This window comes from Cucumis melo, chromosome 4, assembly GCF_025177605.1.
Source record: "Cucumis melo cultivar AY chromosome 4, USDA_Cmelo_AY_1.0, whole genome shotgun sequence".
Lineage (NCBI taxonomy): Eukaryota > Viridiplantae > Streptophyta > Magnoliopsida > Cucurbitales > Cucurbitaceae > Cucumis > Cucumis melo.
The window spans coordinates 32,025,082-32,037,706 of record NC_066860.1 but is presented as its reverse complement, the minus strand read 5'-3'; the positions used below and the strand labels follow the sequence as shown (position 1 = coordinate 32,037,706).

The 12,625-nt window shown below is 31.6% G+C and overlaps 4 protein-coding genes across 4 annotated transcripts; 1 reads left to right on the top strand and 3 right to left on the bottom strand.

Annotated features, from left to right (window-relative positions):
* Positions 1-1,711: 1,711 nt before the first annotated feature.
* LOC103486670 (NDR1/HIN1-like protein 3) lies at positions 1,712-2,527 on the bottom strand. Its single transcript, XM_008444685.3, has one exon. It carries the CDS (start codon positions 2,501-2,503, stop codon positions 1,862-1,864), a length of 642 nt encoding a protein of 213 aa, XP_008442907.2. The 5' UTR covers positions 2,504-2,527; the 3' UTR covers positions 1,712-1,861.
* A 1,501-nt stretch (positions 2,528-4,028) lies between these two features.
* Positions 4,029-4,685, bottom strand: LOC103487150 (NDR1/HIN1-like protein 10). Its single transcript, XM_008445372.2, has one exon. It carries the CDS (start codon positions 4,683-4,685, stop codon positions 4,029-4,031), a length of 657 nt encoding a protein of 218 aa, XP_008443594.1.
* A 2,116-nt stretch (positions 4,686-6,801) lies between these two features.
* Positions 6,802-7,751, bottom strand: LOC103486671 (NDR1/HIN1-like protein 10). The gene has a single exon (XM_008444686.3). The coding sequence runs from the start codon at positions 7,674-7,676 to the stop codon at positions 7,008-7,010; it is 669 nt and encodes a 222-aa protein (XP_008442908.1). The 5' UTR covers positions 7,677-7,751; the 3' UTR covers positions 6,802-7,007.
* A 3,500-nt stretch (positions 7,752-11,251) lies between these two features.
* Positions 11,252-12,157, top strand: LOC103486672 (NDR1/HIN1-like protein 10). Its single transcript, XM_008444687.3, has one exon. It carries the CDS (start codon positions 11,346-11,348, stop codon positions 12,012-12,014), a length of 669 nt encoding a protein of 222 aa, XP_008442909.2. The 5' UTR covers positions 11,252-11,345; the 3' UTR covers positions 12,015-12,157.
* Positions 12,158-12,625: the final 468 nt, after the last annotated feature.

The following is a 12,625-nucleotide window of genomic DNA, read 5'->3' as shown; positions in this document are numbered from 1 at the left end:
TCAATTACAATAAAAAAAAGGGTCATTATTGTATATATTTTCACCTTGTTTGAATTACATAATCTATTTAGACACGGTGTAACACATAAAGAAGAGAACTAGCATATTCAATTGATTTCAAATACTAACATAAATTAGAAATACATATCTTAATTAGGAAATATCCTTGTTATAATTTTTTTTACAAAAAAAATGTGATTTGTTAAGTCTAAATTTAGACGATATTGTGATCATAATAATATGTATAAATAGAACTCTAGCAAGACTTAGGCATCTTATATAAAAAATTTATATATAAATATATAAGAAAATTTGGTTAATGTAACCCAGAGACTTTTGCTGTGTGTGAATAGTGAAACTTCTTGATTTTTTAAAAGAACTTCATATAATTAATTATCCAATGAAACCTAGCAGAAAGTACCATTACCTAAGTTAGTCAACCATATATATATATAGAAAAAGAGAGCCAAACAAACATGAGCCCCATTAAAGGAAAAAAGTGTACATTCTAAGCTAAAGTATTAACAAGTTGAATTTACACATTTTTACCTATTGAATTAAGATTTTAGTCCAATCAGTAATTTTGCAATAAAAAGATCTATAATCATAAAACAAAAAAAAATTCCACTAATAAAAGGCTTCATATTCTTTAAGAAGAGTTGAATATATAACATATCAATAACGCTTACATATTAACTCGGATTGCAAGATAACAAAAATAGAAGCATTTTAATCCGCTTTGCTTTATTCAAATAGGCTTGGATACGGTTGATATTTCTTCTCAACGCTTGTAATCTTCATTCCAAAGAATGCAAAAAATATTGATATTGCTAGAAAGAGAAATGATGGTCTTTTTTCTCTCTTCTTAATGTGAGCTGTTTGAAATGTGACTAGAGCTTTAGAATGGTGGAAATTCAACAAACTAACTTTAGTATTTATGTCCATGTTGATTTAACAAACTTTTGACCTATAATAGATTTTAAGAGACTATTTGGGACACTATTTGAATAAGAAAATACTCCAACATCCCTCAACATTATTTAACTCGGCCACCTCAATTGAAGACAAGTTGTAGACAAAGATTAATAAGGATACATATACATCTCTCCATTTGTTGTACCCTGTTGATAGATTATTTGGAGGTAAATGAATTAGGAACCTCGTTGTTATATTGCTCTATATGACAAACAAAAACCCTAATTTGATATAATTTATGAAATACCATCTTCTAAACATCATTTTTTTTACCTTTGTATTTTTACTGAGCTAATTAATAATTAGTAAATTTCTGTAATAATTGTTGGTGCTTTCCTTAGTTTTAGTGATATTTTGGTAGTGGGATATGTTTTAGCTAATTAAAAGGTTGAAATATTGAGAGAAATGAGAGGTTAGATTATTTCTCCAAAATATTGATAATTGAGATTTAGATTAATTCCTTCGAATGATCGAGTCTAGTCTATATTGTCCCTTTCTTTCAATATCTTTTATTATCTTTTATCTCAAAATAAAGTTTGATAAACATTTTTAATCATCATTATCAATGACTTAATGCCGTCCTAAGTCTTCTTTTAAAATAACAATTATCCATTTTTTTCTAAATAAAATGAATATATGTTCCGTTAATCCAACCAACAACACCCAAATTAAAAACAACAAAACCAAGGCTCCCATTTTTTTTTCAAAAAAATTTATTGATACACACAATACAAAATAGCCAATCGCCAAAATTAATTAGAATAAAAAATTAAAATAATACAAACAACAACAACAACAACAAAAAACAAATAAAATAAAATAATAATAAATTTATGATTTCACAACAAAAGACTAAGAAATACGACCAAGAAAAATACGAATTAACTCACCAATAATCAATATCACAGCCGGTGGACTCAAACACCGAACCAACAACTGAGCTTCCATCGGAACTCAACGGAACTTTAAACTCACAATTCACCTTAGGCTTAAACTTCCCCACCCTAACGGCACCAAACTTCAACCTGATCCGAAGATTAAGCTCCATGTTCATCTCGTACACGCCCACAACTCTCTCGGCGTTGAACTCCGTCAACCCCTGGCCGGCGAGGAGGAGGAGCTGCTGCCCAGAGAAAACACAGCTGATGACGGCCGTGGTTTTGTAGCCTTGGTAAAACGGCGGTAGCCACTGGGTCTGTAAGCGCTGGTCTTTGTAAATGGCGGAGGATTCTATGGTATCGTAGTACACCCCGATCCGCTTGTTGGGGTTTCTGACTGTGATGTTGAGGGCAAAGTTGTAATGGAGCTGGTTGTCGATGAGGTTGAATTGGGTGAGTTTAGCGTCGGTGACGTTGAATTTGACTTTGTTGGGACGGAATATGAGCCATAAGATCAATACGGCGAGACCAACGACGATGATTATGGCGATGAGGATCTTGAGAAAGGTGATGAAGCGGCCCCCGCCACAGCTGCAGCGGCAGTGGTCGTGGTGATGTTCGGGTCGGTGGTAGGTATGCTTGCCAGCCATTTTTAGAGAGAGGGAATTGGATTGGAATGAGACTGGAGAAAGGATTATATTGGTTGAAATTTTGAGAGATTTATGTGATTTTTATAAAGAAAATTAGTTTTAGTGCATCTCGAACAGTGAAAACTGTGTGTCAATATCTAATTTTCATAAGAAAAATTTTAAGATATAATTAACTTAAAATATATATAGACTAAAAACTCAGGCATAAACAAATGTTCAAAAAAATTTGGACATATGTCAACTTTTTGTTTTTAACATGTACTGCATTGTTTTCGTATTATCTTCTTCTAAAGGAATCGTGCCTGCACTTTAAAATAAGAGTGAAAGTTGAAAAGAAAAAATGCATTGATGGTAATTTGGGGGATTATTTTTCCAATTGGCATTTGAAAGATGAAAAGAGGAGAAAGATTTTTGTTTTTGTTTTTTCTTTTTTCTGGGTGACCCAATAATTGAAGGCGTTGACTTATACTTGATAAAGTAAATACATATACGATCAAAAGTTTAATTATAATGTCAATGTATAACTGTTTGCTTGTAGTTAATTCATTTGTTAAATTAAAGAGGATCATTTCCGAGGAAATTTCTGGGATTGAAACTAGGCGTGTCCAGTATTAAGTAAGATTGATTATGATCGATCAATGGGTGTTATTAACGAATATTACCGATATGGATTAGATGCTACCAATAACTCTCCATTTGAGAAATAATATTATAAGATGCTTGTAAGTTAGAAGTTGGCTGGTGAACGTTTGATATATTTATAAATCTTTTAAAGATGTGTTATATTTTCTGATTATCTTTTTTATTGTGTTATTTGCTATACTTTTCCATTAAATATTCTGTTAAGTATGTGTGCTTGTGTATATATATAAAAGAAAGTACTTAGAATTTGGTAAGATCAATTTTTCCCATAAAAAAGTAAAAGGAAAATCTCTTTTTAGTAACTCGTATTGTTCTTTTTCTAATGCCATAATCAAATTCATTTCGAAAATTTTCAAAGAGATGAATATGGTCAATTTCTATACTTCTATAAAACTTTTTTATTCTCTTTAGAAATTTTAGCTTTTAATGTGAGTAAGAATAGGTGCAGCACTACTATGTTCCCTTTTCATTAATTACCTCACAATTTAAAAAAAAATCAAAATCAAAATCAAATTGTAACGTGACAATATTTCATTGAGGAACTTGCAAAACATAGATCAAGCAGCTGACGGGTATTATTGTTGTTGAGTATTATGTCATTGTGATAGTGAAATAAGTACAACCTTCCCTTCAATATAGCATTACGCATATTATATTGTTTGTTTTTCAAGCAAGCAGTTGGTACAATATAATTTTCTTCGACAACAACATAAAGATTCACAGCTACAAAAACATTTACTTTTTATTCATAGCTACAAACTTTTCACCCACATTATTTATTGTATTAAAAAAAATACAAATAAAAAATTCAAAAAAAAATAAGAATTAAAAAAAAACAGCAATACATCTACAAAAGAATACATAATGAACCCAAATAAATGAATCAGAAACTGAAATCACAAGCAGTGTTGGAAAATAAAGAGATCATGTTAGGGTCGATGTCACTACCCAATGGAACCTTCAATCCACAATACACCTTAGGCTTGAATTTCAACACCACCTGACCGGACTTCATCCTTAACCGGAAAAAGAACTTTACATCAATTGAATATATGCCATTAGCTTTCTCGGCATTGAACTCGACATGTTCATCACTGTTGAGAAACATGAGCTTCTGACCGTCGAAGTTGTTGGGGCCGACAACCACGGTGGATTTGGATTCTTGGAAGAACAGGGGAAGCCAGTGAGTTTCAAGCCTTTGGTTTTTATAAAGAATGGCCATTTCGTTGGCGTCATAGTAAACACGGTAGCGTTTGTTGGGGTTTCGGATGGTGACGTTAAGAGCCAATGTGTAACGGAGTTGATTGGATCCTGTTGTGAGGTTGAATTGGGTGAGTCTAGCACTGCTCACATTGAACTCCAACTTGTGTGGACTGTATATAAGCCCTAATATCAATAATAGAATACCAACCGCTACAATGAACCCAATTGCGACCATCAAAATGGTGCATAGAAGACGGCGGCCACGGCGAGATTTTGACGGAGGAGGCACGGCGGGGCCGTAGAAGTTGCTGTTTAAATGGGGTTGTCTGTCAGCCATCATGATATGAGAATTTCAAGAGATTAAATTAGAGTGAATATGTATATGAAAAGAATTTGGTGAAGAGAGATTATTGGATTGGATGATAGTTTTGATTTGGGAATTGGGAGGTGAAGGTTATTATTTGGTATATATAGGGAAGGAAATTGAGGGATTCACAAAGAAATTAATATATAACGACAATTTTGAAAGCCAACTTGTAAATTAATTTGAACACGTTTTCTTAATAATCACAACGTGTTGTTTTTAATTAACTATAATGATCAAAGACATCGGTATGGGTATTCTTTTCTTCTTAAGGGCCCTTATATGTTAAATTTGTTTTGTTTCACCTTCAAACAACTTGACAACAGTTTCTGTGACATGATAATTTTTATTATTCTTGCTTGGTACACGGATTTTGAATTATCAAAACTTAGTATTAACCATATTTACCTATATGGATGGTTAAACAACAATTAAAAAAAAAAAAGTTAATGGGTAAAAATAAATTTAGTATTTGGATGTATATTATTGATTAAACTATTAAATTGTTAAAAGTATTAAGCATCAGAAAAAGTATCATTATAATCTGGTTGATATGTGTAAGTTAGTTGTCCCATTCTGAAAGGGAAAAAATGAAGAATACAAATTAAAATGTCAACGGCAGCCATAATTGGATGTAGCAGGGAAAGTTCGTCGTGGTAAAAAAGAAATGTAAAATTCACGTCAATGTTGAACATCTCCCTTCTCAAAAGTCAAAACGATTTGAATTATTATTACTCTTATTTTATTTAACGAGTTGTAATAAATATAATCTAACCCAATTGAGTGCTAAATGTAACGTAAAACATCTCATGCTTTTATTTATCTTTTTAATTTTTGCCATAAACCCTAATTTGTTAAATGCAAATGAGAAAAAGAAGCAAGTGGAATAACATTGATTAAAATAACAGGGCTGCTTTTGAAATAGCCGCTTTGGATGCTAAAAGATGAGTCAAGAAAAGTGGAAGCGTATAGGGTTGGCTTAACTTTATAAAATTGAATTAGCCGATGCCTCTATATATCTTCACCTTTATCTATAATTAAATTGCCACTCTTTTTATTTGCTTATAAATCAACTCCACACTCCATTTTGTTTTTCTTTCTTTTTTACTGTTCTATAACAATCCTCTCCAACCCTTTTTTTGTTCAGGTTTTGTTTTCCTTTTTAGTTTTAATTTATTCTTCTTATTTCCTCTATACACACACACACACACACACATAAATACTTCTTTGTTGGACATGATGTGAATTTATTGTCGATATACCCTTTGTTGCTGTTGTTATTGCAAATCTATAGTGAAAGGAAAATGCAATGGAAAAAAATTAAATCAAATCCAATAGGGACATCGGTTTTTTTAACACAACTTTGTCTTTTCTATGGTATTTAATTAGGTATCATGAACAATTGTTTTTATGATAGGATGGACTACTAACCTATTAATATATGTATTTCAACCTCAAAATTCTTGCTACAATTTACCAATTTTTGTTTTGAAAAAACTAAGATATCGTTTTTTCACTACTTTGATTTTTATTTTTGGGTGAAGCCATATGTCCGTGGAGGGCAAGGGGCACATGCCCCTCAATTGGTTTCTTTATTTTTTATTTATATATAGCTCAATTTGATTAAACAAATTTTGGGCTTTGGCATAGTGTGGTTTTTGATTCTATGTGTGTATTGGAGTGTTCCAGTCGTGTTTGACTCTTAACCCTCCGTTTCTTAATTATATTCATATTGTTGTTTTTTTAATTTCAATTAAACAAAAAATTCAGGGTTCAAAAGTTAATTTTAATTAGAATTTTCCTCACATATAAATAAAAATTAGTGCATAAATAAATTTTAGCTTTAGTTTCCTTTTTTTTTTTTTTTTTCTCTTTGCCCTGCTAGGAATGTTGCTTATTTGATTAAGATAATATATATGAGATGAAATTTTCAAACCTATAAGAAATTAACAAATGGCTTAAATCACACGCTACACTCATGTTCTTATGTAATTATAATGTCTTTCTTACAAATTATACTAACTTAAATTTTCGCCATATTTGAAAAATGAACTTTAAAAGAATGAATACCGATCCATTAGAAATAATATACAGAACTAGAATGTTTATTCAATACCCAAAAAGACTAGAAAACATAAAGTATATCAACATGAAAAACAATAAAAAGAATATATATCAAAACATGCAGTGTAAAATAAATGAAACAAATAAATAATAAATAATAATACAGATCAGTTGACTCAGTCAAAAAAAATCTGCAAAGAGTTGACTAAGTCATAACCGAAAAGATTTCGATCAGAAATCGAAATCGCAGCGAGTGGTCTGAAAGGAAGTAAAGGAGTTTGGATTGGATTTCAATGGAACCTTCAATTCACAGTTAACCTTCGGCTTAAACTTCCCAATTCTCACGGCGCCGACCTTCAACCTCAACCGGAGACGGAACTTGACGTCGACCTCGAAGATGCCGGCAAGTGTCTCCCCGTTGAATTCTGTAAGCTTATCGCCGGCGAAAAATACGATCTGCTGGCCATCGAAATGGGGGCTGAGGACGGTGGTGGTTTTGTGGCCTTGGTAGAACGGCGTTAACCATTGTGTGTTAAGCCTCTGGTCTTTATAATATGGCGAAGCTTCGATGACGTCGTAGTACACACCGATTCGCTTGTTGGGGTTTCGAACAGTGAGGTTTAATGCCAGGTTGTAATGGAGTTGGTTGCCGGAGACGTTGAAGCGGGTGAGTTCGGCTCCAGTGACGTGGAACTTGAGCTTATTGGGACGGAATACGAGCCATAATACCAAGACGGTTACTCCAAGGACGACGACTATGGCGATGAAGAACTTGAGAAAGGTGGTGAGAAGGCAGCAGGCGCAGCCTCGGCCGTGGCCGTGGCGATGGTAGGTCTTTGCCGGAGGAGGGACGGCAGGGCCGTAAAAGGCGCCGTTGAGATGGGGTTGTTTGTCAGCCATATAATGTTTTGATGAAAAAGAGAGAGAGAATGATATAAAATGAAATGGGAAATGGAAGTGAAGAAATTGGTATATAAATAGTGAAGGAAGTCGGGGCATACGCGTAGTTGGAAGCTAATTTAATTAATTTCTACGAACTTTCTCATTGATATATTTTCCAAAAAGCCGTTTGAAATGTAAGACTGTTTGGAATCTTTCAAATTAAAAATAAAAATAAAAGTTACAATTATACATAACACACACAAATATATAATCAAAACAAGGATTACACACGTCAAAAACTGCAAAAGTTAGAAGTCAATTGAATCCAAGAGACATTTGGGTTACGCATAGTATTTATGAAGCAGTCACTATCAGATGACAATTTCAATATATATTTGTATTCTTACAAACTTTAATTTAATGTTATCCTCTAATTAAATTAATTATTTGGAAGTAGAATACTTATGTATATGTGTAACATTCTCAATTCAAATTAATGAGAAGGATGTAACTAAATTTGGAAACTTCAACGCGGTTGGGTCGGTTATTACATTGATTAGATTTCTTCCCTTTTTTCTTTTTTTTTTTTTTTTGGAAATATAATCTATATATATATATAAATATAAATTAAATTATTTCTTAAAGGAAATATAAAATTGGTACCGTACTCGTTTTGACTTTTCACAACACGGCGTTGCGAATTGAGATGTTTATGCTTTCTTACCCAAAACGCCACCATGTCATCCTAACCTTCCCTTGACGTTCCTTTTCAATAACAATATATAATATGACATATTTTCAAATATATATATATATATATATATATATATATATATTAAATGAAGTAAAACCTAACCAATTTTTAAATTCTATCCTTTCGACATTGATAAAATGTTATTATATTAATTTGTAAATATTATATGAGTCTTGTGATTTATCATAATAAATGTCTTTTAATTATTAATTTAGGTTGGTTTGGAACTATTTGACTTTTAGTTTTTACATTATTAAAAGTAAATTTCTATTAAATTTATCTCATCAATTAGTTTAAGTTTTTAGGTCAACCGATGATTTAAATTGATATAAAAGTAAGTTAGTTTAGGATCGTAGTTAGGTCAAGTGCGTCAAAATCTTATGTTGTTGTTTGTTCAACAATTAATATTCATTTTCATTTGTTGATTTTTTTTATATTTCAAATTCACAAGTGAGTGCGAGTTTTAGATATTTTATTAGATTTTACTTAATCGATCAATTTAAATTTTTAGATCAATCGATAATCTCAAGAGTTATCAAAGTTTTCTTTTAGTATCGTAAAGGAAGTCTATTGACAAAGTTCGTTAATTTGTTATTTATTTGTTATGGTATAAGCTCATATTATAATAAGGGCCTCTCTTTGCCAATAGATTATTGTTATCTCTTATTCCTTTTTTGTTACATGGGGTATAATCTTTGTATTATTTAAAAAACGATAAGGACAATAAATATAGTTTATATCTGTTTAATTAAAATTAAGTATTATTATATCGTTGTTTTCCCTTGTAATTTGGGTTTTAGATGGATGCTTCTAAGTTGTAATCGAAAACAAGAGGCTCTCATCTCAGGAAGAAATTTAAAAAATCTTTCTTATCATTTCATTTTCACTCTTTTGTTTTCTCATTTATTTGTTTTACACATCTATATTTTTTATTTCAATATTTTATTTGTGATAGGAATCTCATTATTGTGTCTTAAATTAAATTTTGTAATAATAATAAAAAAAAAAAAAGATTAATCTTCCAACGTTAGGATTTTAATTTATATCAAATATTTATATTTTTCGAAAGATCGTAGTAGCCTTTTTTAAATCATAGCATATTTGGTTGTTTTCGTGGTGGTTAACCTAAAATACAGCTCGTGGGTTGCGTGATATATATATATATATGTGTGGAAGATAGAAATCTCGTCATGGACTTTTAGTAGATTTTGCATTGACAGTGAGTTTCTCATTATTACTGACATTGTGATTCACTTCATTGAGAAGATTTGTGCAAAGGAGCAGCCTAACGTTGAAGGTTATTTTGAGTCTCTTTCAGGGGAAACCTAAACATTGATATGCAAGGATGAAGCGTGAAGATATGATTTTAGGGAACTTAGATCGAATCTCTTGTTCACATATCATCAAGTGGTTTAGGGAGAACCTAAACATTTATCTTAAAAGGTTGTGTGTATTTCAAAATAGTAAATTCTTGATAAATTATGTACTTGTAAATCTCTTCAATAACTAGTCAATAATTTTTTCAATTGGCTTGAGGGTCCTTCAGATGTAGGTGAGATTACACAAAACTAAGTTACCAACTTGGTTGTGTTTTTGTCTTCTTTTACTATTGTGTACACTATTTAATTTGTCAATAGCTATGTTGCAAACATAATTCTCTAGATTAACACTGTGTTTTTAGTTACCAATCAGATATCTTGTGGTTAAAAATCTCTCTTTAAGAAAAAAATTGATATTATGGTTATAAGTTTCCTAAAAATTACTCTTGCAATACAATCTCGTTACAATGTTTGGATGAAGTTGTTGACTTGGAAGGAAACAATGTTTGAGACCCAATATTCCTTCTAATTAACAAGTCACATCCCACAATTTCACATCACAATTTTCGTCTAATATCCAAACCAATAAAAAACTAATTAATACCGTAACTTTCGAAATAAATATTTTAAGTATTGTGTGAACTAAACATTAAGCGTGTATTTTTTACCAAATCAACTCAACTTAGATTGGTGTGAGCCAAATTACGCATCCATAAAGTATGTTTAAAAATTGTTCTTTCCTTTCTCCTAATTTTTTTTAACTATAATTTCTCTTTCATATCATTAAACATTGAATTCTTAATCAAAATTTTTAAAATTAATAACATTGATGATAATAATACTAATAATATCTCAAAAACTACTTTTTTTTTTCTTTTTTTTAGAATTTAACTTAATTTAGAAAACACTCATAAAATGTATACCTCAACACTCCAAAATTAACTAAACAGTGTTTAGAGAATTAATTTTATATGTAAAATAAGGTAATACTTAGATGCATTTTAAGATGTACTCATTTTTACGGGTGGATCTCTTCTCACCAATCACATTAAAAAAATATTAAAATATTTCGACAAAAATAAAATACAATCTATCCTACGGGATAAGATAATTTGGTAAAATAATGCACGACTGATAAGTGAAATCTTAAAAAGAAAAGTTAGATAAAGCTCAACCTTTTCAATTGGTAAGTTAATTGAAAAAATAAAGAGAGAAAATACATAATAGTGGAAATTAAAAATAAAAAATAAAATTTGCTACTTAACAAATTAGAATTAGGAACTTATGATTTGGTGGAATACTGTAACTAAGTTACTTTCGAAAAATTAGTGTTTATATGCCACTTTTGATAATGAAAGAGCCACCCGTAGGTGACTTCCCTCCAATGTAGACTAACTTTAGGAATAGGTTTTGTTTTTTTCAGCAAAAGAATGCAAATTGAGAACGTTCCTATGGAACTTCCATTCCGCGTATCCTCCTTCACTTCCCTCACTATTTATACATAAATTCTTACTTCCCCTTTCTCATTTCCCATTTCATTTTATTATTATTTCACTTCCCTATTCGTCTTTCTCTCATTATTCACCAACCACACACATCTGACAGTATATATATATGGCCGACAAACAACCCCATCTCAACGGCGCCTTCTACGGCCCCGCCGTCCCTCCTCCAGCAAAGACCTACCACCGTCATGGTCACCGCCGTGGCTGCGCCTGTTGCCTTCTCACCACCTTTCTCAAGCTCCTCATCACCATTGTCGTTGTGGTCGGTATAGCAGTCTTGGTATTATGGCTCGTATTCCGTCCCCACAAGCTCACGTTCCACGTCACAGACGCCGAACTAACCCGCTTCAACATCTCCGGCAACCAACTCCATTACAACATGGCTTTAAACCTCACTGTCCGAAACCCTAACAACCGAATCGGAGTGTACTATGATGTCATCGAAGCTTCCCCATTTTATAAAGACCAGAGGCTTAACACCCAGTGGCTACCGCCGTTCTACCAAGACCACAAAACCACCACCGTCCTCAGCCCCCACTTCAACGGCCAGCAGATCGTGTTTCTGGCCGGAGATAAGCTTACTGAGTTCAATGGTGAGACACTTGCCGGCGTCTTTAACGTCGACCTGACGTTTCGTCTCCAGCTGAGGTTGAAAGTCGGGGCGGTGAGGATCGGGAAGTTTAAGCCGAAGGTTAACTGTGAATTGAAGGTTCCATTGAAATCAAATGCCAACTCTTTTACTTTCTTTCAGACCACTCGCTGCGACTTTGATTTTTAATTGGCCACTTCCGGGGTTTTGACTCAGTCAACCATGTAGGAGTTTTTGTTGACTGAATAAAATCTATATTTTATTTTCATTGTATTTTTTAATTGTTTTATTGTTTTTGTTTTTAACGATAATAATACCATTCATTTCTTTTTCGTTTTTTTTTTTTTTTTTTGTATAATGGATTTTGTATTTGTCTATAATTTTAATTTTTTTTTATTTTAAATCTCAAGACACAATAAAGAAAGGAAAAAAAATTATAATCTATATATAAGAAAACATTGTCACCATACCCCATGATGATAAGGATAAATTTCATTCACCCTATCTTTATGATGATGCGGTATTGCTTCTTTAACATAAACTTTTGTGTTTGATTTACTTTTTAAAACCACTCAAGAAAAAATTCATACCCATAGATATAATCATCATCATTTCCTTCTCTAACTATTAATTACTTTATTTTCACCTAACATAAAATTGTAAAGAATAAAATTATTTTTGCTACTTTTATAGAATTTTGTCTCTAATGAAAAATTATAAATAAATAAATAAGATGTCTAATTTTATTATAATTATGTACTTTATAGATGATTTTGGACCAAATGATAAAATAGATATAA

Bases quoted from the DNA above. Each gene is read 5' to 3' on its own strand.
- LOC103486670 (XM_008444685.3), bottom strand. From the start codon at position 2,503: ATGGCTGGCAAGCATACCTACCACCGACCCGAACATCACCACGACCAC.
- LOC103487150 (XM_008445372.2), bottom strand. From the start codon at position 4,685: ATGGCTGACAGACAACCCCATTTAAACAGCAACTTCTACGGCCCCGCC.
- LOC103486671 (XM_008444686.3), bottom strand. From the start codon at position 7,676: ATGGCTGACAAACAACCCCATCTCAACGGCGCCTTTTACGGCCCTGCC.
- LOC103486672 (XM_008444687.3), top strand. From the start codon at position 11,346: ATGGCCGACAAACAACCCCATCTCAACGGCGCCTTCTACGGCCCCGCC.